General features: G+C 40.8%; 1 protein-coding gene across 1 annotated transcript in view; it reads right to left on the bottom strand.

Annotated features, from left to right (window-relative positions):
* LOC122788873 (eukaryotic translation initiation factor 4E-like) overlaps positions 1 to 27,763 on the bottom strand; it is a 387,508-nt gene that overhangs the window by 141,587 nt on the left and 218,158 nt on the right. Inside the window, exon 5 of the mRNA XM_044055778.1 lies at positions 18,851 to 18,964. Coding sequence (XP_043911713.1) covers positions 18,851 to 18,964 — 114 coding nt within the window. The remainder of the gene's footprint in view (positions 1 to 18,850; positions 18,965 to 27,763) is intronic.

The following is a 27,763-nucleotide window of genomic DNA, read 5'->3' as shown; positions in this document are numbered from 1 at the left end:
AGAACACATCTTCATGCACCATGATGTGCGACACCATGAGGACCTTCGGAGATGATGAGCCTGAGTTCACCTTTATCACCCTGATTGGAAGCCTGCCCTTATCTCACAGGTATGCCAGCAGACTTCTTCATGGCTTCCACTGTAGTATATCCACCACCTCTGGCACGGTCTCCGAGCTTACACCGGCCTAGGGAGAAACGACTGGAAAAGAGGGTGCAGCTGAAAGTTCAGGCCGTGAATTTTGCCTTCTTAGGTACAGGCTTCTCCCAACAGCCCAATGTCACATCCATCTTGTGTGCTAGGAGCTTAAGGCGCTGATTTTACAGGCTAGCTAATTTCTGAGAGTCTTAGGGACGAAGGACTTGCAAATAGCGCGGTCATTGTCTGGGCCTAGACAAAATTGGGCAAAGTTCATGGGCATCATTATGTGGAATCTGCCTTCCACACGGACTTGCCCTTCCAAGCCGACATGACCCCAACAAGCAGCAGTGAAAATTTTAAGAAAAAACCCCAATGGGTACTTCTCTGATAACTGGAACACAACAACTCTGGCGAGTTAACGTCTGGAGCAAGTGATCGGACAGGCGGCAGAAAAGTTCTGAGGTAGGTGTGTACCGACGTCCACTTTATACCAGACATCTCTTTATGGATGATGTACACGTTGTGTTGTGCAGTGTAGCACAACTTACGGTAGCATTAAGACTTTTGGATACTGGCTGAACATACGTGTCAGCCAGAGGCAGATTCCCTTAGGTTATGGATATTGCAGCATATGAATAAAAGGACATCAGTATAATTTTATACTCGACAAAACCAGAAAGACATTACAGTGTTCTGGAACACTGAGACAGTTTTCAAATCTTTTCAGAATACAAAATTAACTAAATCAAATCATCCACTTACCCACCTTCTTTCCAAATCCACAGAACAAAGGAGAAAGCTAAAACAAAGGCAATAGCGGTATATTAAGTACCCACATATGAATTGGTTCAGCAATATCCATATTTATGGGGCCATAATACAATGAAGCATTTATGAGTATGGATTAAAATGATTCTGGTGTGGCAGCTAAGAATATGTAGGAAGACTAAAAAGATAATACAAAAGCTGAGAAAATGGAAACTTTGTTATATGGATTGCAAGATGCAAGCAGTTTAAGGTCTCTAGTCCATTAATCTTGTACACAGGTCAGGCATTTATTTATTTATTTATTTATTTATTTTTTTAAAATCAGAGAAGTTGTGGCTAGCAATTAATAAAGAGCTGGAGGACTATCTGGGAGGGGAAGACATGAGTCAAGTGGGATAACCGGATTCTTCTCGTAGAACAGGGCATAAACAGAAAACTATAATTCAAAGTGGAAAGGGATGATGATGAAAGGGGGAAGCTCAAGAAACAAGGACAGACTGGGACTTTGGATGCAGACCTTTAAGGAGAATAATAATCACACAGAGCATTATAGCTATAAAGTAGCATAAAGCATTCATAGGTTGCAACTAGGCTATCAGCCCTAGGGCCTATACAAGCCTAGCCATAACAATTCCCTGGCTATTTCTTCCCACACTATTTACTTCCTTGGAACCCTGTCTAGCAGGGTGACTGACATGATCGCCAGGGTGAATTTCCTTTCTCCCATTCAATCGTCAAGGTTCCTTTTGAAGAGGGCCAAAGAGGTGCTCTGCTTGACATGTATGGGCAATCTATTCCAGAATCTGGGAGTCTCTGGGTCAGGAACCTATCCCTCCAGCATGTTTTGTTTATTGTGATAACAAGGTTTAGATCCCTGGAGCGTGTGGCTCTAAGGGATTGGGATTTCTTTAAGTGTAGCATGTCCAACAGCTCTCGGTTTGACATGGCCTTGTATGTTAAGCAGAGATCGCCTCGGAATAGACGAGTTTAGCTGGAGTTTAAGGTGGTCAGCGTAGGGCATCTGCTTTAGGCCGGTGATTTTTAGTGAGGTATTTCTGCAGCCTTTCCAGTTGTTGCAGATGTCTTGAGAGGTACATACCAAATGGGGCGTTGTATTCTATAATGGGTCTAATGAGGGATGAGTACAGTGGGACAATGACCTCCTTTTTTCTGGATGAAAAGCCCTCAAGTGATGAGGTGTGCCACATAGGATTTCCTGACTGTTGTGGTGATGCGGTTATCGAAGATAAGACCACTGTCCACCTGTGTCACTAAGTCTCTTATCACACTTTCGGTGTTTAGTGCACTGCCACCTATATGGTAATTCATGGATACATGTTTTTTTCCCCCAAAGGGGATGACTATACATTTCTTTGCATTGAGCTTGAGCCCATGGCTCTGGCACCAAGCATCTGTTTCTGTAAGGCCCTTTTGTAGAGTATCCACATCATTTGGAGATTCAATAATGTCTCCCAGTTTGCAGTCATCTGCGAACTTTGTTAGCCAGCGTCCCTTAGTGTTGGCCTGTACTTCAGAGAAGTAGATGCCAAACAAGAGCGGTCCCAGGACTAAACCCTGAGGTACTCCACTTGTCTGGAGCTGGATTTGGAGTCTGCTACTTTTACAGTGTGGGTTCTATCAGTAAGCCAGTTAGCAACCCATTGGGTGACGTAGGGATTAATGCCCAGCTTAGTAAGTTTATCTAGGATTCCAGAGTGGGGGGTGGTGTCAAAGGCATTGGCAAAGTCTAAATAGACTGTGTGGACCACCTTACCCTTGTCCATAGGCGTGGAGACTGATTCGAAGAAGTCAATAAGGTTCAGGAGACAAGATCAGCCCTTCACTAACCCAAACTGGGTGGGGTCCAGTGTTTGAAGGTTGCCAATGTCTTTGTTTATAAAGTTCCATGATAATACGTTCCATGGCCTTGCAGATAAGGCTCGTCAGACTAATGGGCCGGTAGTTTCCGGGATCCAAGGTGGATCCCCCCTTGTGGAGTGGGATAACTGTAGCTCTGTGCCACTCAGTGGGCACGAAACCTGAGATGAGGCTATGATTAAACACGACACTTAGGTGAGGTGCCAGTTCATATTGTAGTTCATGTAGTACACAGCCCGTGATGTCATCTGGTCCCATGGATGCTGTATTCTTAGCTTTGGAGAGTGCGTTTTTTACCTGTGTGGCCATTATTACCGGAATTTGGCAATCTTTCGGTATTGAGATGGGCCATTTAGGGGGTGAGAGGTGGTGAAGTTGACACTGAATCAATCTGCCAGGATATTGGCAATATCCTTGGGATCAGTACATTTAATGCCATTTTGTTTTAGCTCAGAGCAGATCTGAGCATTGCCATTTAGAGATTGACAGTTATAGAATGCCTTGTGGCTGTCTTTGGAATCTTTGGCAATTTTATTTTCGTAACTAGCTTTGGAGGATTTTATGAGGGATCTCAGTTTCTTACAGAGGCTGGTAAGGGAGTTTTTTGCATCCTGGGATTTTCCTCTTTTCTGCAACAGTTTCTTCCTTTTGTTGTAAAATTTGTTCATGGCAGGGTACCACCAGATTGGCTTCTTTTTTTGCATGAGAGCATCTTGGTTCTATTTGGGATGGCACGATTCATGCATGAGTGGATGTGCTCGTAAAGTGCCTTATTGTAGGATTCAGCAGTTGAACTTTCAGTTCCCGTCTGCATGGGTGTCATGAAGTTTGTCACTTCTGACTCGAGTAGCATGAAGTTGGCTTTGGAGAAGTTTTTTTAATGGAGGTTTCCTTACTGGGGGGTGGGGGTGGGATGTGGATGTTAAGGGTGATTAGCTTATGGTCAGACCTGACTAACGAGGGGGTGACCATAGGAGTGGAGCATAGATTTCCCATGTTGGTAATGACCAGGTCTAGGATATTGGAGCCCCTGGTGGGACTATGGATTAGTTGATCCAGGGCATTGGAATTTATGAATTCCAAGAACCGTTGGGCAAAGGTGTTGGTACAGGAGTAGTTTTCCCAGTTAATGGCAGGGTAGTTAAAAATCACCCAGTATTAGGGTGTTTAGTTCTATTTTAATATTTTCCAGTATGTTTAGAAAGGTGCAGTGAGAATCTTGGGGTATGGTGGGGGATCTGTAGCAAGCTACAATTTGGATTGCAGTCTTACCTAGTGTTAGTTGCACCTGGAGAATTTCAGACGCATTATGTTGGGCAACTAGCCTGGTGGTGTGAATATCCTTGGTGAATAATGACACTCCTCCACCTTTAGTGTTTTGGTCCTGGTTTGGTGGCCGAAAAGTGTGGTAAGAGTTGTAGCCTGGTATTGCAGGGGTGCTCCCTAGAGCCTTGAACCAGGTCTCAGTTACTGCACAGATATCGATTTTCTCCATTTTTAGGATTGCCTCGAGATAGTGCATTTTGAGGTTTAGACTTCTAGCATTGAGTAGCATTACCTTCAGATGCATTACTTTCAGATTTTGCATGCTTGTACCTGTTACGGTGGTGGTTTTGTCCTTTGAACTTTGCCTAAAAAAGGCACTATAGGGGTGGCAAGAGCCTTAGCCAGTAACCTGAATACCAGGGGCGACAGGTGCAGACCATCTCTGGCAAAGCATCATGGTCTGTCGATCATGTCGTCCCAGGCAGACAGATACTGGATCCCCTTTGAATGATTCCATTTACTAAGCCAGCATGGGAATGGAGAAAGGAGATTCTGTCTATCTGGATGACTGCAATTAGGGATGCATACAATAGGCAAGAAGGGGGACAGAATTTATTGAAGAAAAATGGGAAAGGAACCAAATAACTAGGGAGGAAAAAATGACAGTAGGAAGATGCCAAGAATTTTGACTGCAGGTTAGACACTGACTTCCCTATCAAAGATTGGTAGAGTATAGGCAAAAAGAAAGAAATGGGGGGTGGGGTCCTAAACAAGACCAGCACTGGTAGAGTTTTTAGTATAATCTATCTAGAACAGAAGCAATAATTAGCACAGCATATAAAATTTTGCATAAGTAAAAATCAGAGGTCAGAAAGGATTGGGAAGATTGGATAAGCAATTCACAAACAATGGGAGGATATATGTATGGCTCCCAAATATGCAACAAAATCTAGATGATTAGGATTCTTGCTTGGAAATATTTAGATATTTTTATACCCCAAGTAGCCTCCTGAGAATTTTTCCACAGGTAGACAGCAAACGGAGGTATGACAGGGAAGAAAGAGGTACTTGGGAACATTTTCCAGAAATGCAGTAGTTGGAGGACTTTAAGGATAAGGATTCCCTGCAGGATGCACTGTCAGATGTTGGGTGGGCAGATTGGTGTGAAAGAGGAGGATTTTTCTAAGCTAGTATACAAAATCGGAATTGCCTAGCATAGTAAAGCCTTGCTGAGTCTAATTACGGTGCCTGCCAAAAAAAAGCAATTACTAGAAAATGAAAATCAAAGTCTAAAGCAATTTTACCAGAAGCAGTGAAAACGGAGGTAAAACTGAAAATGGGCTCTTTAGAAAAAGGTAGGAGCTAATCACATAGTAAAATGGGAACTGTGGGAGCAATATATGTAGAGCAGGACAAGGTTTAAAGGAAGGCAGGATAAGCTACGTCATGTCTGACTGACAATGACTGGATAGATCATTTTAGTTGCAAACATTACACATCACTTACATCCACATGGTTTGTTTTAATTTACAAGTGTATGATTGCAGTTTATAAAAATATTTATCATATAATACTGCCAATAATAAATTAAAAATAGCACAGGCAGAAAAACTTAAGACAATATGCAGTTAATTACAAAGGAAAAGTACAAAATAAACAATTCACTGATGACCCATGACTTTGGAGAACTGGGAAAGAAAGTAAAATGAAGAGAACCACCACACAAAAAAGTAATGAAATGGGTACACTTCGGAAAGGTTTATAAAGACTGTTGAAAATAAAGATGCTGAAAGGCTAGCAGAATTAAAAGAAGCAGTAAGGAGTTCTATGTAGAGGATATGACTGGGATGAAGTAATGGGCAGAGAAAGAGAAAATTAAAGAAAACCTTCTAATTGAAAAACGCCAGGTCCAGACAGTACCAAACTGCATCCATCCATCCTCAACCCCCTCTTCCCATTTTGCAAATGGTGTCAGGGTGTCAATTCTGCAGTAAATCATTTCAACCCAAGGTTTACACCGCTGAGTGGCTAGCCCTGCCACGGTAGTTCATTCGTACCACTCATTCGCGCACACACTCACCTATAGCCAATTTAGAGTGTCCCAGCCACCTACTACGTATCTTTGGAATGTGGGAGGAAACCTGAGCACCCGGAGGAAACCCACACAACTGCAGGGAGGACATGCATCATTACAAAAATTTAACCCAGAATAATTACTTATGCACAACCCAAATACCAACCTGGTTAACAGGAAGAATGATACTGCTTTACAGTGAACCTGCAAGCTATCCTAAGAACTAAAATACTAAAAAAGAAAATCACCAGAGTGTGTAAAAGTCAATAAAATAAACAGCAGAAGCACCTGGCACTTGGCAGTCCAATAGCAGGCAAAAGAAAAAGCAAAGTAATGAGAAAGCATATAAACACAAATCAGGATGAAGTATCCCCTTCAAAGAAGCAGAAAATCCAATAGTCACATAAGGAGGATACACCAGGACAATCGAAGCCAACCAATATCCGAATAAAAGCTTTATTACAACAAAATAAAGATGAGTGAGCGCTTTCACGTCTCCTGGACGTTTCATCAGACTTAATTAACCATCACTACAATATAACTTATAACTTTATATAATAACAGAATAGCTCCTATTGGAGAACCAATATAACATTCAATCAAAGACAATTAATTATTAAAAAAGAGAAATGCAGTGTAGATGAATCACTTTGTTGTTAGTAAGTGCTGCTTAATTTCTTTAGTCAACATAAAAACATATACAAAGAATAACATATATATAATTACAAAGGTTCCTATGCATATCAAAATTTAGTACAAAAACATATGAAATATAAGCATGAAGAAAACCCATGCTAATAAAACCCTTCAAAAATAAAATTTTATGGGTTTAAAAACGTACTATTTATGTTTAAAAGGCCTGTCTGCCAAAAAAGGTCTCAGAGAAATTTTATCATTAAGGCCATGACCTCTATCCGCTGCTAACTTGAGTATCCATTTAATCTCTCTCTTCTCCACATTATTACGTATGCAGCCTAACCTTTCAGTACTATAGACATGTTCCAATACTAGGAAACTAAAGGTATGTGTGCTATCTCTATGTAGCACATAAGCTAGTGCATTGGTCTCATCCTCTTTATTGATGGCATAAATATGTTCCCTAATACGCTCCCTTAGAGTTCTAGTGGTCATGCCTACATAGAAACATTGACATTTATTACACTGATGCAGCAAAGTACGAGGTGTGCACCATGTGCTGTAAGGACAGAACTCTGCCCAAATGTCTAAATAAACAAGTGAACAAAATCACAGTCCCAGATAGATGAAAATCCAAGGTTTATTGATAAAACCATAAAAACGAAAAAACTGCAGTGGTAAGCGCTTTCACGTTGTACCCAACGCTTCATCAGACATGTTCTGTCCTTACAGCACATGGTGCACACCTCGGACTTTGCTGCATTTGTGTTTTTTTCTTTGAGGGTGCTTTACCTGGCAAATTATTGTTTTTTTCGTTTCATTTATTACACTGAGTTAAATAAACCACGTTCCTGGTTTTACAATCGGCATACTTGGTAAACTCATATCTTTTGCCTGTATCTGGATGTATAAATTCACATGAACTCTTGATACAACTGCACTGATTACAGGTACGACATGCTTGTGTGCCTTTCCTTTGTGATATCAAACCATCATGTCTATTATGATTATAACATAGTAACCTCTTAAGAGACTTGGTGTTCTTATAACTAAAAGAGGGTCTGTCTCCTACTATTCTCATAATATTTTCATCTAATTGTAGAATGTTCCAGTGTTTTTTAATGGTCAACTATAAAAGGATTGTTGTTAGTATAAGATATTGCTAGTCTCCTCTTACTAGTGTTAGCACGATTATCATTAGTTCTGGCTGAGGGCATGCTCTTGTTTATATATGGTTTGTCCTTCCCATCACGTTCTGTGCTAAAAAGCCCACTAAGTTCCCACTTGTGATAGCCTCTAACTGTGAATTCATCCTCCATATTTTTAATAGCTTCTGTAAACATTAAATCATCACTAGTAATTTTTGAAAAACGTGCTGCTTGGTTCTTAACATTTTTATACACATGTGGAGGATGCATACTGTCTCTGTGAAGTATATTATTCCTCCTACAAGGTTTACGAAATACCTCAGTTGTAAGTTTCCCTCCTTCCTTACTTATTGACACATCTAAAACTTCAATTCTAGTCAGGGATACAGTATCAGTCAATTCTAAAAATGTGGTAGTACTATTAATATATGTAATAGACTCTCGTAGGGTGGCAAGGTCCCCTCTCCAAACCAAAAAAACATAATCTACAAATCTCATGTAATATCTAATATATTCAGAATAGTTTTCATGTCCTAAAACATAAGTAGATTCCCAATATGCTAAAACTAAGTTAGCATATGAACTGGCACATGCTGTGCCCATTGCTATTCCCTTAACCTGAAAAAAGTAGTTACTATGAGAAGTAAAAACATTATTGGAGAGGACTAAATCCAGTAACATAGTAATCATAATAATCTTACTATTGGACATCCCTTTCTGTAATAAAAACAATCTCAAGTATTCTATACCCACATCATTAGGTATACTCGTAAATAGAGCTGTAACATCCAGAGTGACTAAATTAGTCTGAGTCCTTTACTTCATCTACCCTATTATGACAAGCTAAAGTTTCTAAAAAAATGATGTGCGTCTCGAAGTATAAAAACAGTTTAATCTACTATTGGTCTAAGTTGTTTCTCCAAAAATATAGAAATACTTTCTGTGAGCCATCCTTTTCCCGAGACTATCTGTCTAAATGGAGGGTCATATAAATTCTTATGAATCTTAGGAAGAACTCTAAACACTGGAACCAAAGGTTTCTCAACTAAAAAATATGGATATAAATTTTCATCTATTATATAACATATCAACATATCATAAAGGTTGGCATGCATTGTTTTAATAAGCTTATCTAGACCAACAAAATCTAGTTTAACATACGCATTAGTATCAGATAATAATTCTATAACTTTATTGTCAATGTATTCTGTCTAGAACTACTGTGGCTCCTCTCTTATTGGCAGGTCTAATAATAATATCAGAATTATTCTTTAGAGTATTAAGAGCTAATCTCTCTTCCTTCGTTAAATTAAAAAATTCTGGTTTGATATTATTTTCAAAATTCAATAAAAAATCATTAACACAAGCTTTCTCAAAACTGTCTAACAGAGAATGTGAAGGTGGTATATATACAGAAGGTTTCCTGAAAGCAAAATTCATTACATGAGTTTCATCATTCTTAAACTGTAATGCTAAAACAATATTCCTAGTAAACTGCTTAATGTCAATAATAAGTTCACTTACATCCACACTCTGTATTAAATTTTGATATGCATAGGAACTTTTGTAATTATATATACAAGTTATTCTTTGTATATGTTTTTATGTTGACTAAAGAAATTAAGCAGCACTTACTAACAACAAAGTGATTCATCTACACTGCATTTCTCTTTTTTAATAATTAATTGTCTTTGATTGAATGTTATATTGGTTCTCCAATAGGAGCTATTCTGTTATTATATAAAGTTATATTGTAGTGATGGTTAATTAAGTCTGATGAAACGTCCAGGAGACGTGAAGGCGCTCACTCATCTTTATTTTGTTGTAATAAAACTTTTATTCGGATATTGGTTGGCTTCAATTGTCCTGGTGTATCCTCCTTATGTGACTATTAAAAAGCAAAGTAAACTTAAACTCCAAAACACTTTTAATATAAAACAAATGTGGAGAGACACATTCTGAATTAAATAGTAAAGGACAGGGAAATTGGGTGCATGAAACCGGACAAAGGAAAGGGGGGGGGGTCCTTGTCATTATGTACAACACAGACTGCATCGGATGCATTTTGAACCTTTTATGTTACACGGAAACATACTGCCCTGTGTCCATTAATGAGATTAACATAACTTACAGGGGCATCAGGGTGGCAATGGACGAGTTTTTTCTCTTTGAACAGCTTAATTCTGACTTGTTTGAATTTTTAAAAGTGCAGGATCCCATTATTCCACCTATTTTTTGGTATTCCGAAAATACTAGGACCCTCCATTAAGGCCAATCATGGCCTCAGCAAGATCCATGATAGAACCCATGGCAAAATGTATTGACAAGTTAAAGAACTTATTTTCCGGGTTCAGCCACATACTTAAAGATTCCTGGGACTAATTGGACAAACTTAGGGATGTTTGCTTTGACTCGGACATTGTGCTCATTACCTGTGAGGTTAAAAACCTTTTTTCTTGTATACCCCATGAAGAGGGGTTGGCTTGGTTTGTTGATGTGGTTAAATCTTATAGCAACCTTCCTGAAACTGACTGTATTCTAATCAGTGAGTTTAGAGAGATCATTTTGAGCAACAACTTTATCAGATTTGACAGCGAATATTACAAGCAAGTCACAGGTGTTGCTATGGGGGCCACTTGTGCCCCTGTATTTGCCAATGGGGGGTCTACTGAAATGGGAACAGTCTATCTTGTTTAACATTCCCTTGTTTAAGTTCTGCAAGGGATATTTTAGATATTTAGATGATTTGCTGTTGGTTTGCAAGCAGACACTGTGCAGGTAGAATTTTTTACCCTGCTGGAATTTAGCACGGACTTTCTAAAATGTACACACCACGTAGGCTTCCATGAGATCAATTTTTTCGATATAACAATCTTGTTGTCACAGGATGCAGGACTGGAGACTCGCCTGTATCGAAAACCTACATACTGCAATTCTTTTTTGTTTTATTCCAGTTGTCATCCCAGCTATCAAAAGAAAGGCATTGTAAAAAGCCAGTTTATACGAGCCTCTAGGCTTACATCTAACGATGGCTGGTGTATGAGGGAATTTGAAACAATAAGGAACATGTTTCTCGAGAGGGGCTTTCCCAACTATCTTTTGGAAAGTACTCTCGAAGGGGTTTAAGCTGAAAGGTTAGGCTAGTATGGCCCTCTTATTAAACAAGGGTTGTGCAAGGACAATATTGCAAAAACAACCAATTTTTTTAACAATATGATTTTGCACTACACTCGATGTAAAGGGTATTGAAAATATCACAAAAAATGGATTTTAATTGTGACAAAAATACTACATCTGATGGAAAGTGTATGCCCGTGTTTTATGTATAAAAGAAAAAAACAACATTAAAGATCTGTTGTAGAGAGGAAAACACTGGAGAATGGGGGTACTTGTCTGGTCACTGTAAAATGTGGAATATGTAAACAGTGCAGATTTACTGAAGACAACTATGCTGGATGGTTGCATAGCGTGGCCAAAAAATGGTTTTCTGGCAGTAAATTTGTTTCTCCGAGAGGGTGGTGTACCTTGCTATCAGTCAGTCCTACCAGGCTTTTTAAGTTGGCAAGAAGATTAATGGGTCAATCATAGAATTTATCAGCAAATATACAGCATTCAGAAACTTAAAAGTGCACTGGCACTCCATTCTTCGGTTTATGATGATTTTGACAAGTTTACATTTCTAGTGCTGGAGCAGGTTCACAATGGCCCTTCTTGTGGTGACTGGAAAAATGTATTGATGCACAGGGGACAGGGTGTGGCAACTAAGATTAAATGCCACCAATTCCTCAGGCTTAAATGAAAGTGTTTCCATCACCAGTGAACTTAGAAGACATAATATGGCTCGAGATTTTTTTACAAATTTTTATATGGTTATTTTTATTGGCATTTAGTGCTTTAAATGTCCCTTTCTTATACTGTTCTTAACCAACATTTAGTTGTGTATGTTACTTTTATTAGAGGTCGGCCTATTACACATTGATTGGTTCATGATTGGGGGTGGGGTTCATTTCCTTAAAGTATTTAAACCAGTTTTTACTTTGCTTTGTGGTTCTGAAGATGTCAATGTACCGACGAAAGCACTAAACTTCATTTATTTGTTTTATATTAAAAGTGTTTTGTTTTGGAGGCTGTTTGTGCTGTTTATTCTAAGAACTACAAGAACTGATACAGAGTAGCTTAGTCATTTAAGGAAAAACCCTCAATTATGGCAAAAGAAAAAAAAAACGGTAAAGTCGGTCATATGGAACAAAGGATCACTTGTTGCTAAATAAAGCCATTGTAGAAAGGGGAGAATTTAAAGCACGGCATAGACAGTTCACAAAAAAAGCATTTGACAGCATCCCACATTCAAGGATAAAGGAGTGCTTACAGATGTACAAGATGCACCAAACACTGATCAACTACATTACAGAGACCATAAAAAAAACAGTGGCAAACCACTCAAGTTGACCTGTGACAAATGGCAATATTACCCACGGATAAAAATTCAAAGGGGGATATTCCAGGGTGATTGTTACCCGTTTTGTCTTGCCCTTATTCCTGTAAAATGCGTACTTAACAGATTAGGCTATTACAATTTGGCACACAGAAAACAACCTTGTTTAAAGATTTGAACTATCTTCTGGATAGCCTACAACCTCAAATGAACTGAAAACTACAAACTGTTAAAACTTTTGCCATTGACAGAAAGATGCATACAAAAGCAACATTTAAAACAGGAAAGCTGCAGCACCAAGATAACCTAATACAGTAATGTGATAAAGCAACTTTAGCATGAGGGAGTATACAAATATAGATGAAGGAACAATAAAAACATGACCTAATGTGAATAAGGCTTAGTGAGGAATACTAAAACCGATATTGAAAACTGCCTTAATATCCAAGAATAAAGTCAAAGCTATAAAATCAATGAACTCTTCCTGTTCAGTTTTGGGGTAATCGACTGGCCCCCAAAAATTCCCACTTGGATATGAAAAAAAAATGCTTCATGCTTAAATGATATACAATGGGAGGAAAAAAAAAAAAAAAAAAAAAAGAGAGAAGAGGAAGTGTACATCACATAGGGTCTATATTATATCGCACGCACAGAAGAGCGAACTACACAATCTACCCCATGTAAGCGAAACCTTATGTCGAAACCTCAGAACAGCGACTTTTTTCCAAGGGAAAGCCATCGCTGTTCTGGGAAAAAAAACGTAAAAACATTACATAAATACACCAACTCTGAGATTGCACTACAGTGCCAAAAAGGCAAAGTAGCGAAAATGGCCAAACAAATTCTTTCCCAGAGAAAGAATTCACCGAAAAGCCGCTTCACTATTTTACTTTTTCGTGCTTTTCAGTTTGACAAAGACGCATTTGACAACCTGCATCTGCAACAGCATAATAGAGAGCCCATCACATGGGATCACCCATTATCAAGAGTTGTAAAATTAAATGTGAAGAAACCAGATATAGTAGCCCATGGGGGGAGACAAAACTAGCACTGATCATTGAAATTGCTACACTCGGTCAATGTCTTAGAGAGTCATAAAATAATCCAGATTTACAGGCAGAAATGACAGCAGTGTGGAAGGCACACCCAAGGCAGTTCAATAGTAGTAGAAGCAATAGGTCTAAAAGATTGTAAATTATTATGCTACCAACACACGCAACCCTGTACAAAATTACAGGATGTGGCAATTCTGGGTACATAGTCAAGACTGCTCTTCTCAACATCTGCAAACAAAGACCTCAGCATCTGCAAACAAAGACTGAAACAATACTAATTTCATGAACTCTAATCATACCCAGACATCGGAATGGGGTCCATTCCTGTCATGGTACTAGAAACCCACAACACTGAGAAAAACAAACATGCACCTTACATACTACTACAGCAGAAAGCATTAATAAATACAGTCACAATGGGAAGGAAAAAGGAGATTTTACCAGTAAGGATATCTGTAAGTAGAGGCATAGAAAATAGGCATGAGGGAGATGGAATTTACGGGAGGAAATTAGCAAAGGAAACTTTTGGAACTAATAACTCTGGATGAACAGGTAAGAGAGTGGGACAAAGTTGGATTTTGGACTGCAGGTTAGAAATTGCTTTCTTTACCAAGGACTGACTGCAGCTCTGGTAAGGGTTTTTAGTTGACTGTGGAATAAAATATGCTGTTAAAAATGGATCATTGGCAGGGTGCATAAAATTTCAGGAGGTAAAGGAACAATGAAAGGAAACCTGTAGAGCTCCTTGAGTCAACATCCATAAGATTCAGGATTTTTGAATGGAAGGGTTTGTATACACCATTTTTATACTCCTAGTAAACTACCAATGAGTTTCCCAAACAGCAAATGGTAGAAATGTGATTTGGAAGAGAGACAAAGTTAGAGACATATTTCTTGGAATGCAACAAATGGCACTTAAATTAGTAGAGACGTATGTTGAGGGCCAAATGGTAGTAACCAAGAAAGTGGATTATTTTGACCTGGGGTATACAATACCCCAGAAAAACATACCAAAGTTTATGGGATTGGCAGGGATTGAGCAAATAAAGCTATAGCTCTTCACCCGAGACCAGATCACAGTATGAAATCTTACCATAAGATAAGATGCCCTTCACTGTTGCTGTATTCATAATGGATGGGATCTCCTGCCAAGGAGAGCCCCATGTCCAGCCAGTAAACAAAAGTCTTTAATTTTTAGCAGCGTTGTACATCAGACATACGCTTCTCACTTATGGCAGAAAAGTGACATACTGTTGCTCCATATTCAGTAGTGAAATGCCCCTGAAGAACAAGAACCATCCCAGGAGAAAGGAGAACACGTACGTACAGGGGAAAAATGAGATTCCTAAAGAGAAGGGCAAAGACCCCTTGGCCAGGAAGATGTTCCCAAAAGAAAAAAGATAAGGGGCTAGGAGTACAAAAGCTACTGTAAGGAATGGGATGAACCCTCCACAAATCCAAAAAACAGCCTCCCTGCCTCTGGAAACATCCAATTTATGTCTAGTGAAGGTGTGTACAGAAGACTAAGTAGCTCCTTTAAGGATGGAACTGGTGTCAAGGTCCTTGAAGAAAGCCCCACAGGAGGCCACTGCCTTGTTAGACTAGGCTTGAACAGAGGAAGAAAGCCATTTACCGTGGAATGATCAAAAGGAAATGGCCTTTGAAATCCAGGAGGAGATGATTTGCTTAGCAACAGCTAAACCCAATGTCCTGGCATGAAAAGAAAAAAAAAAAGTTTTTCAGATGTATAGCCTTAGTCTTATTTAGATAATGCTTAAGCTGTCTATGAAGATCCAAGGTGTGTAGAACATTCTCACTAGTAGACTGTGGAGAAGGATTTCAAGGAAGGACGGACATTGGATAAATTAAAGGACAACTCACCGACTACCTTGGGCATAAAGGATTGTTACGCAGAGACACTCTGTCCCTATAAATACAAAAATCAAAAAAGGAGAAACCATCAAGGCTTGAAGTGGAAGTGAGGGCAACCAATAAAATAGTCTTCCAGGTGCAATGTTGCAAACAAGCAGTAACAGAGGTCAATTTTTCAGAAAAAAAAATTAGAGGTGCGAAGGAGGATGGATGGGCTTTCTTGGAGGCCTGATGTGCAAGACACCTTTCAGGAATTGCTTAACTTCAAAACAAGAGGCCAACAGTGGAGTCAAATGCAGACAAGTAGAGATCGCTGACAAGTGATCTTTAGCAGAGGAATAATGGCAAGCCAGAATGGAGCAGTTCACATAAGTCAGAACCAAAGGAACTCAGCTGAGAAGGGATCCTAGTGAATTTTAAGACAACAGAAAAAATCTTTGATTTATATATACATGCTTTTCTAGTATTTGGTTTCCTGCAGAACCTCAAGCATATCCTCACAGACAGGGTTTTAATCCCCTTTTAACACCATATCATCCAATGTTCAAAGTGTCAACTGAAGTGCAGACAGATGAGGGTGAACGAAAAACCCCTCATCTTCTGTCAGAAGATCCAGTCAGTGAGGTAACTTATGATTTTTGGCCTGGCCAGATGAAGGAGGGGGCACCAGTGCTGTCTGGGCCAAAAGGGAGTCACCAACAATATATTTTGAAAGTCCTGTGATCTTTTGCAGGACTCGAGGAAAAGGAGAAATTGGGGGAAAAAGCATAAAGGAACATCCCCTTCCATGAAAAAGGCATGGCATCCACCCTCAAAACCAGAGGACCTGGGGCTCTGAACAGAAGCAAGGAAGCTGTTCAGAGGGAGGCCAAAGAGAGCCACTTGAAAGATATCCCAATGATAAAGTATGTTCAGAAAAACTTCTCTGCAAAGCATCTATTTGTGAGGGTGTGCCCTGGACCTGCTCAGAGAGACCACCATTAGATTTTGTCCTGAAGGAATTTAAACTTTCTGCAGAGAAACCTGAATTTGGACAGCTAGATCCAAAGCCTGAAGGGCTAGTATGCGTCTCAATGTACCAAATAGGGTAATTTCTACTAAGATACAAATGTCTGAAAGCAAGATGCCCTTGTCCAAGCCCGCTACCAATGCCTTCTTATGGGAGACTAATGTTCCCCTTTGTTTAGATACTACACGACTGCCAGACCAGATCAGGAAAAGGACCCAGATTCTGTATGGCTTCAAAAATTACAACATAGAGTACTACTCACAGATCAAGTGATTTATGTGGAGCTCCCTTCCCTTGGCATTGGGGGAGGAGACTAGTTTCTTTGAATGAAAAAAGCAGAAGCAGGCTCTACAACCCAACAGCAAAGCATACATTAATCATTCCCTACTGCAAATGTGGAAGCAAGAATGGAAAACTTGTACAGAGATGTACAGAAAATCCACTCCAAGGTCCAAGTGAGATGGATCAGATACCAGAAATAGTGACTCTGCAATAAGCAGGTCACGGTCTGGTGCAACAACCACATTCTCTAGTAGATAAAAGACACTATGAAGATCATAGCGGACAAGTTTTAGAAGGCACAGGAGGATTCAGGCCTCACCCGTGCAGCCATGACAATGACCTGCCCGGACCTCTGTACAAGAAGCAAATGACACTGCAGACTGTCCTCCTTTACACCAATAGTCAATCCTCAGAGACTGAGATCAGATTCTTCCAGTTTATCTGTTCCCCCACAAACTGCAACTAGGGAAGTGCCCATTCTAGAAATGTTACCAGTGTGTGTCAGAGCCAGCAGGCAGTCCATATAGATTAACATATTACACTCCTCATTTCTGTCAGTACGACAAACACTATGGGTACAGAAGAGACCAAATGGCAGCAGGTTGCCCTTAAAAGGCAGCCTAACTCATAGTAGGCTGAAGGAACTTTATATGGAGATCTCAAGTAATTGTTGATGTGCACAAACAAATCTTCATGGCAATGAAAGAAAAAAAAATCCTCAGCTAGGCGATACATTTTTCATTTGTAACCTTGCTCTTCTGACAGATTACACAACATCTGAATGAACTCATACAGCTCTATGGCAGAAAGTAGAGAACGCAGATGTACGACAGTGTCAAAGCTTTCAGATGTAAAATGTCCCTGTGGACAAAACAGCTACTGGATGGTAACCTAGGACATTGCTCAGCCTTACAGTAACTCAGAACAGTCAAAAACAGTTCCTGAAAGAATATTGAGATGCAATTAGTATATTACGAGCATAATTTGTCAGTCAGTTTCAGGATTTTGAGGCACTAGAACTCCCATTTGCCATCTTTACTACATCTTTTTCCACAGGTGTTGACAATGTCTCTGAAGAACTCCAGATGGAGCTGTTGGAGCTTCAGTGCAATACTGTTCGGAAACAGAAGTACATAGATGTTGGCACTCCAGATTTTTATACATACATGAGTCGAGACAAGTTTCCAAAGCTTTTCTCTATGGCTGCACGAATCCTTGTAATGCTTGGCAGTACACAAGTTTGTGAACAGGTTTTTTTTCATCTATGCAGCTCAACAAATCAGTTTTCTGGTCAAGGCTAACTAATGAACACTTGAAAGCTACCTTGCAAGTGTGGCTGCTTCACAGAACATAAAGCCTAATGCTGACGTCCTGGTCTCCTCAAAACATTGTCAGCCAAGCAGTCAAAATGAAGAAAGGCAATAAAGTTTCATGAAAAATACTTCAGGGATCTTAGTTGAAATTACAATATAATAGAATAGTGTTGCCTGTTGCTTCATACAAAGTTTTGCAAGTTTTTTTTTTTTAAATGAACAAAAACATACAGTTTGTGGAGGATGAACTTGCAGCCCACCAAAAAATCCTTACCGTTAATGGTGACCCTCATACTTGGAGTTTGAGACCCCTGCTCTAGACCATCTTTCTACTGTGTAGAATGTTTGCCTCCCCACCACAAAACCACACTGGTCTAGGTTTATTTAGGCAATATCTTTGTCCATACTAGTTAAGAGACTGGCAAACACACTGTATAATTATGGTTAGATGAAAATGTCAGAGACTAAAACATATGGAGATTCAGGCTTGCCAAATACTCAAATGGCACACAGGCAGCTGCAGAAATTGTGCAGCATTATGATGCACCTACTCAGGTAGCTGAAAAGAATACAGCTACGATAAATACTAAAACAGAAAAACAAAAAAGTGACAACTCACCACAAAATATTCGGCATATTAACTGCTATAGAATGACTTGCATCACTGGTCACAATATCCAGGCAGTATTTTCCACTTTTTGGTGTAGACAATGTAAATACTTAAGTTTTTCAAAATACAAAAAATTCACTCTACATACATTTTAATCTAAAATTTTAAGTTTGCACAACAGACCACTCCCCCCCCCCCACCATTTTATTCATCAGCACTGGCCTTCTCCTGCAAAAAACAAATTCCCATTATAACAAGGCTTCTACAGCTGTGACAGTAAGGATGTCGAGAACCACAGAAAATGAAGTTTTTGTTAGCTAGAACAGAACAAAAAACTGAAGAAAAAAAGACTCAAGTACTTACAGTTTCCAACCAGTACCGATCTAAATCATTATGCCTCTGTTGTTTGTTAAGTGTTATTAACCATCTGCCACCTTGTTTGTTTAATTCATCTTCCCACATTGGCTTTATGCCATCCTATTAGGGAGAACACAACTCACAGTTAAACTTTTAACGCATCTTGCATCAAGACTAACTACTGTGCTACAGTCTTGCATCCCCAGCTCTTTACAACACCCCATGTTTTTAACACCAGCTGAAAACTCTCCATGACTTACCAAAATTTTCTAGGAGGCCTGGTCATGAAAAATACTACACTTTTATATGTTCTATAACCACCATTTCAAAGGACTCTACTGTCCCATACTTCTCACCATGCTCATCAATACTAGCCACAGAAAGTACAGTTATGTAAAATCTGACCATAACAGCAGATGTCCTCTTCACTGTTGTATTCTTCACACCTTGGGGATCTCCTGCCAAGGGCAGCCAGTATACCAAAGCCTTTAGCTCTTGTACGCACCATATGTCATATGTATGTTCCCCGTACAGGACTATAGGGCATTAAAGGTGGTGTACAGATGCAGTTACCCAGAACTTAACTGCCCCAGAAGAGAACAGTCTCCCATAGGACAAAGGAGTTGATGCACGTCCAAAAGGAGAAAATGCAGATGGATAAGGGAGACCCATAGCCAGGAAGGAAACCAAAACAAAATTCAACAGAAAAATGAGTTGTGGAGGAAGTAAGCAAATGTTGCAACAGTGAAGAGGACACCTACTGTTATGGTAAGATTTTCCACAACTGTACTATGTCCTTCTATATCACTGTTGCAGTATTCTTCACTTTAGGGAAAGTACAAAAGCTCAACAAAAGGACTGCGAGGTGCAAGGCTGGGAAGAGCCTCAACAAGCCCATGCAGATTGGCTCTAGCAAAACCTGCTCCAGCCTTAAAAACTACATCCAGTATACAATGCTTAATAAAAGGTATACACTGAAGATCAAGTAGCAGCTTCAAGGATAGAATTAGTGCCAAACTCCTTGAAGAAAGCATCAGAAGAGGCAACCGCCTTAGTGGAGTGAGCGCTGATGGAAGTAGACAGCAACTTACCATGAAAAGAATGAATAAAAGGAAATGGCTTTAGATATCCAGGAGATGGCTTGCTTAGAAACACCCAAACCCAATGTCCTGGGATGAAAGGAAACAAAGCGGATCAAATTTACAAATGGTTTTAGTTTAAACAAATACCTAAGCCATCTGTAAAATCCAAGGTATGAAATATCCTCTCCCTCTCACTAGAAGACTGAGAAGAAAAAATGAAGGGAGTTGTACTACCCATTTCAAACAACTCATTAGAGCCTTGGGCATACAAAGGATTAGTACAAAAAGATACCACTTTCTTATGAGAATGCTGGCACCAAAAACCTTTTAAGTACCACTGAGGTTTCCTCGTATGCAGTCTGGCATATGGAATTAGTAGAATGCAGTAGGCCATGAACCCTAGGGCCTGCAGGATTTTCCTTGCAAATAGCTGGGTTCTGGTGGCCATTTGAGCAAAGTAGCCCGTCAGATAGGCTTGTTTTTCTGGAGTAAGGAATGCCATCTGGGATGCAGTGTCCAAGCTTGCTCCCAGGAATACAATTTTCTGACTGGAGACTAGTTTGGACTTCTAACCTCCCTGGGGTACACTATCAAAGAAAAGAAAGTCCTTTACAAATGTCAGGTGCTGAAACAGCTTTTCTTGACTGACTGCCTGAATCAAGCAATCATCCAAGTACGGGTAAATTTGAATATTTTTCTGTCTGCAATAGGCAAAGGCTGGAGCCAGGCATTTTGTGAAAACTTTGGGAGCAGTGGATAAGCCAAAGGGAAGTGCAGAGAACTGATAATGCATAGATCCTGCCCTGAAACGTAGACATTTCCTGCAGGAGTCCCTGATTGGGATGTGCAGACAGGCCTCCTTTAGGTCTAGAGTAGCTAACCAGGCATCTCTGGACAGCATAGGGAGAAGCTGCTGTAGGGTGTGCATTTTGAATTTTGCTACCACCAGTAAGGTGGTTTAGAATGGGTAGACCCCAAAATTGGGCGCCAGGTGCCCTCTTTTCTGGGTACCAGGAAAAGTCTGGAATAAAAACCTTGGCCCATCTGTTCTGTAGGAACAGGCTGAATTGCCCTTATGGAGAGCAGGGACTTCACTTGGTTTTGTGCCTCTGCCCACTGGTTTGGAGGAAGGTCTGGGAACCCTTTTGGAGTTGGCAGGGTGTGGAAATAAAATTTGCACCCCTGGGATACTATGTTGAGGACCCATCTCAATCAGTGATGAAGGTCAAATTTTTTTTGCATAATGGGCAAGTTTTCCTCCTAGGGGCACAAGCAATTTGGCAGAGGTGAGGAGTGAAGAAGTCATTGTGAATTATTTCCGTAAGGGGGTGGTTTAGCACTCCCTGCTTTAGAAGTGGAAGTACTCCATTGCTTAGATCTCTGCATACCCAGAGACTGTAATCTCGGGGGTCTGTTTCCCCTGGGTCTAGTTTGAGATGGCCTTGAGGGGGCTGGAAAGGACCAATGTTTTGAGGGGAAATGCCTACTGAATCTTGGAGGCTGCACTTGCAAAAAATCTTTGACTGTCTGCACAGACATCCTTTTCTTCCATCTTTTTTAAAACCTCTTCTGCTTTGGTGCCAAACAGATTGCCCTTGTTCAGAGGAGCGTCCAATCATTTTGATTTGACATGGTCTGGCAAGGTCTGCTCTTAAGCCAGGCATGCCTTCTAAGTACAGAACCTGTGACTGCTGCCCTACAAGATGCTTCTAGGGCGTCCAACCCACAATGCAGGGTATGCTTGCTGACTTGGCTTGCAGAATGCATAAGCTCCTGTAAGTCTTTACTTTCTGCACAGTTAGGAAAGGTAGATAATTTTGGCTTAATAAGTTGCATAGTATGTTGCTGGTACTTCAGCACGTGGAACTGACAATTTGATGCTCTAATGGCGACAGTTGCGGAGGTGTATACTTTTTTTACCCCATTTGTCTAAAGCTCGGGAATCCCTGTCCTAGGGGGTGGGATTCTTAGCTGTAGTTGCTTTTATTCCTTTAGGTCCTTGTGAGATGATCTCTGGGTCAGCAGTAGGATTTCTGAAGATAAATTTGTGAGAGAGTCAGGGACTCTGTAGTACCTGTCAGGTTTCCTTGGAGCAGGGGGTAAAGTATCAGTAGTTAGACTAGATTCCATAAAGACATCATTCACAGCATCTGCAACAGGTAGGATAGCTAAGGGTCTATGCTGTGGTAAATCTAAAAATTCCTCGGGTCTTTTTTTGGACTGAGGATAATCCTGGCATTCCTAATGGAAATGCTCTCTCAAATTATGAAGGGTTTCACCAAAGGAAAAATCCTCTGGAAGGGAGGCAGAAGAGTGGATTCCTCTGCATCTGAATCCTCACAGGCAGATAAGGGCATGTCTTCATATTCAGAAACGTTAAAGTCGGACTCTTGGTCAGATAAAGCTGCTGGGGACAAGTCTTTCTTTTAGCAGGGGAAGGCTGGCTTCCCCCTAAATCAGCATGATCAGATCTTCTGCCATTTTAAGCATCTGAGACTGTGGCAAGGAAGCAGGCGCTTGAGTTTGGGTCGGTTTTTTAGGCGTAGCTCGTACTCTTGGCCTTGGAAACTCGGTAGTTTTAGAAAGAACTGAAGATGCAAAAGAAGTTGGTTGTCGAATATCAGTAGTGCGAAAAACGTCCTCAGAAGCTGGTGCCTGCACAGCGGCTCCGGACCCATCCAAGGTAGAGATATCCGCAGGTTCCATAGTCAGTGTCTCGTGGCATACCAGACTTCGAGCGGGTCTCTGTAGCGGCCTGCGAATCCATTGAAGCGGGCATCAGGGGCTGCGAAAGCGCCCAAGTACCAAACTGGCAACTAGCTTAATGGAATCATCACCGGCAGTTTTGTACCTGTGCGGTCCGTCTCTGTCTTTATCCTTACGTTTTTTAAGATCAGTAGTTGGATGGCTTATCAAAGCCATTTCGGAATACGGAGATGGAGAACGAAAGCATTTAGCTACAATAAAAGGCCCGACGACATAGTTCAGGTGTTGAACAAAGCACAAAACTGACAGCAAGGTATGTCATGGTCTGGGTCTAAACAGGTGACGCAGTAAGAACGGAAATCCCGGTGGTATTTGCTTCCACAGGCGATACAATTGTTAACTTTTTCTGACATCGGTTAGAGCAAGAAAAAAAGGATCCCCAATGGGGTACTTAGCTTTAGAAGACTTCAAGATGATTCAATTTCGGAAATGGAAACTCTGGTAGCAGCCGACCGGCACTCGTACAAACTGCTTCTGCTTTGGGCTCCTCGGCAAAAAAGATTGATGTAATGGCGTCGGCTGCCTGTTTTTATACCCCTGACATCAGTCCTGAAGCAACAGACGCAGAAATACTAAGCCTCTTGTATTCGGGCCAACTGACGGCTACCCCTGGCAGGATAACCCAAGTGTGACGACTGCAACAGTGAAACACTAATAACATCGGGTAATTCTGGTGCGATTTGTTTTATGGATATGCAGAAAGTCCAGAGTGGGACGGGACAATGCCATGTACGCCAGGCATAAATCTTCCCTCAAAAGCCTGTAGGAGACAGAATACAGGGACAGGGCCTTGAGGCAGTCTGCACAGGACATATTACTTGTGCCTTGTATTCTTTTAGTGAGGACCCTCTATGGATGTTCCAATTGTTGGATACGACTGGTTAGGTACATACCAAAGGGGCACTGTACTCGATAGGTCTGATGAATGTAGAATACAGTGGAACAATGACTTCCATGGACTTAGATGTCATACCTTGGTTTATAAGTTGTGCAATATACAAGGATTTCCTCAGCACTGTAAACACATGATGGTCAAAGGCTAGATTACTATCTGTGTGTGCCCCCAAGTCCCTAACTACTGGGGTTAACTCTAAGGGGTGTATTGTCAGGATACTATTATTCATTTCTTGGCATTTAGTTTTAGTGTGAGATTCAATAACAGCTCCTATTAGCAATATGCACATTTAGACAGCCAAAGACCACTGACATTGTTCTTTACTTCTGAGAAGTAAATGCCAAAAAGGAGCAGTCCAAGGACTGATCACTGAGGGAACTCTACTTGTGACTGGCCTCTTTGTAGAGGTGGACTCCACAGTTCTAGCTTCCTGGGTCCTGTCTGTGAGCCAGTTGGCTATCCACCAGGTGACATACGGGTTTGTACCGAACCTCAAGCTTGTCAACAATGCCTGATTGGGGTATTGTGTGAAATGCCTTGGCCAGGTCAAGGTAGACAATGTAAACAATTTTTCCCTCATCCAATGCTTTGGTGACCTTCTCAAAGAAGTCCACCAGGATGAGTAGGCATTACCTGCCCTTGACTAAACCAAAACTGGGTTGGGTCCATTGTCTTGAGGTTTACATCTCTACTGATCATCTCCATGATAAATTCTCTCCATGGCTTTACATGCAAGACTAGTGAGACCTATGGGTCTGTAGTTTCCAGGGTCCGTAGATGGCCCACCTTTGTGCAGAGGGATGACTGCTGTCTTTCTCCATTCGTGAGCCACAAAACCCGTTTGGAGGCTACAGTTAAAATAGTAATTCCAGAGGCCCTGATAAGTCATGTTTCATGCTATATAGAAGGCATCCTGGGATATTGTCTGGGCCAATTGATGTAGTGTTCTTGGTGTTTGAGAGAACATTAAGGACCTGTTCCCTAGTGATAGTGGGGTGGGGGGTTATATTTGGATGTTTCCTGAGGGAAGGCCGAGAGAAAGAGGGGTAAAACTGGAGCTGAATTTATCAGCCAGGAGGTTTGCTAGGTCTTCTGGCTCAGTATAGGTGAGGTTATGAACATAGCTAAAGAATGCTTTGTGGCTGTCCTTGGTCTGGGAGGCCAAACTTACCTCAACAATTTGGTTTTGGTAGACTATTTGTCCTCCAAGTTGTTTGCTTAGTTTGAGGAGAGTGCTTTTACCTGCTGGGTGCTGCACCTCAATTTTTGCCATGATTTTCTTCTTCGTGTTATACAGCCTACTGGTTTTGTGATTCCACCAGGGTGGCTTGCTTTTTTGAGTTAGTTCTGTATTACTTCCTGGTGGGCACAGTTGCCTCTATGCAGCTACTAACATGCTTGTACAGGGTTTCTGTGAACAGCTCTGTATAGGCAAACAGTGTTCTCAGAAATAGTTCCATTCCTAAGGCATCCTTGCCATCAGTTACATCATTTACAGTTTCAATTAAAAATAACAGTTCAATGATTTGCACATGAAAAATCAGATTTAATGGGCTGACAGAAGTTAAAGTATTGTAAAACAAGATAACATCACAGAATAGCAACATCTTTAGAATGCTTGAGAAAAAGTAACATTTGGGCAATACATAAGAGTTTAGAAAGGTTGGTATTTTAGCAATTTTGACCATTTAGTGCAACTTGGGCATCAGATAATTGTACCCAAACTGCATCAAGAAAAATATCGAGCATTCTATAGGACGTACTAGAGATGTATGAAAATTTGAATAAAGCAGTTGAATGGGTAATCAAAGGACAGGCACAAATGGAAATACTTATGGGAGACCATTATGCCAATGTATGAAGCAGCTCAATTAATGATAGAGGGAGAGAAAATTAAAATTATAGGTAAATCAAAGAACAGTTGGGAGGGAACAGAGTCAAAGTTCTGGAATCTTAACTTTTTTTTTTTTTTTTTTTTTTAAAGGGAGGATTACCAGCATCTTTGACAAAAGCAGTGGTGCTGAAAGAGGGTAAAACCCTCCAAATTCAGCTCCATATAGACCCACTTTTTAAAACAAGATTATGCAGTGCCCATGCTTCTATTAGGTAGAAGAATGGTAAACATAATTATCCATATCTAATCAATTTTAATAATGTTTTTGTGGAGGAAAAGCAAACATTTCACATTAATAGATCAATGAGCCAACGGTGTGAACAGTGGCTCTAGGTAACAGTCACCGTTGATGGGATACCATGAACAAAATGGAAGGTGATGCCGATACAGATGATCCAGAGTGCAACAGTCATCACTGGCAAGTCTTGAAGGAAAAATATTTCATTTCCTTACTCGTACCATCTGAAATTAGAAGTTATGTACCTACCATAACGTTCCATGTTAGTGGTCTTCTCTCGCCTTCTTTCTTGCTAGATGGGTTCGGTGCCGATCCTCGGCTCCGACTCGGCACTTGCTTTAGCTTGAGAACTCCTTTTACCAGCTCGAGGCAACCCTATATCCCATGATGCAAGGCGGAACTACCTCAGATCTCGTTTGGTAGCTAACCTACCCTGCTAAAGAGTAACCTAACATAATTAGGAACACAAGTTCATAATAGAAGTCCCCATATGAAGGCTCAGGAGGAAACAACCTGATAGGAACTTTTCAAGATCTGTCCAGGCCAGGGGGAAGGAGGGAGGGACGCAAGAAAGAAGGCGAGAGAAGACAACTTACATGGAACGTTATGGTAGGTACATAACTTCTAAATGTTAAGTTGTCAATCTCGCCTTCATTCTTGCTAGATGGGACTGCGTCCCTAGCACCTGTATCCCGGGTGGCTCAATGGAACAGACTCTTGAGAACTGTGGAACCAAAACTGGCCCTATCTCTGGAGGCCAAGTCCAATTTGTAATGAGAGACAAAGGTATGAGGCGTGGCCCAAGTAACTGCTGCACAAATGGTAGGTAGCCTATCCTGAAAGGCTGCAGAAGTGGACAGACTCCTGGTTGAGTGTGCTTTTGGTTTAGAAGATAGCTGTTTGCCTCAGAGAGTACACATAGGAAATGGTGGAAGTCAACCATCTGGATAAGGTCACTTTAGAAACTGGAAGACCTATCCTGTTTTCTGCATAGGAGACAAATAATTGGTCCGATTTTCTGAATTGTTTAGTTCTATGCAGATAGTACCCGAGTTGACGATGGACATCCAAAAAATGCAGTTTCTGTTCAGCTCTGTTGGAATAGTTTGGGAAAAAGACTGGTAGATCTATAGATTGGTTAATATTGGTTTGAGACACAACTTTGGGGAGAAAGGAAGGGTTCGTTCTTAATGATACCCTGTCCTTATGAAAAACCAAATAAGGGGAACGAATGCAGAGAGCTTGAATCTCGGAAACCCTTCTTGCAGAAGTGACAGCCAGTAAAAATATAGTTTTCCAGGTCAATAACTTCAAAGAACATGAAGCAGACTGTTCGAAAGGAGGTAGTATCAAGGATGCCAACATTAAGTTTAGATCCCATTGTGGAGGAGGATGCTTTATAGGTGGTTTTAGGAGAAAAACTCCTCTTAGAAAGGCCTTGCACAATCTATGAGACATAATGTTATTGTCATGCAAGCCAACATGATACTTGGAAATAGCAGCCAGTTGTACTTTGACTGTAGATGACGAGGATCCTGAATGAAAAACCTCCGCCAGGAAATCTAAAACAGAATGTACAGGAGCAGTAAAGGGATCAATTTTTCTGGAATTTGCCCAAATAGAAAAAGGTCGCCACTTGCTAGCATAAACAGTCCTAGTGGACTACTTTAAAGAAGACACTAAGATGTCTCTGACAGAATCAGAAATCATCGGTAGCCTGGCTAGGGAAGGAAGTGGAGCAACCAAGCAGTGAGGTTGAGAGAATGAATGGCCCGGTGCTGCTGACCCGACTGGTGGATCAAGAGATCCGGAACTTGGTCCAGATGCCAGGGCTGCACCAGAAGGTGACGATGCAGAGACGGAAACCAAATTTGTCGAGGCCAATATGGGGCAATGAGGATCAACTTGGCCCTCAAAACGGTGGCTTTCTGAATGACTTGTGGAATCAAGGGAAAAGGAGGAAAAGCGTACAGAAATCCCCGGGGCCAATCCTGGGTTAGAGAGTCTCTCAGGGGTTGGCCTGGTAGGGGAAAGAGTGAAGAAA

This window comes from Protopterus annectens, chromosome 14.part0, assembly GCF_019279795.1.
Source record: "Protopterus annectens isolate FY-2018-M chromosome 14.part0, PAN1.0, whole genome shotgun sequence".
NCBI lineage: Eukaryota > Metazoa > Chordata > Ceratodontiformes > Protopteridae > Protopterus > Protopterus annectens.
This window is presented reverse-complemented; position numbering and strand designations above follow the sequence as displayed.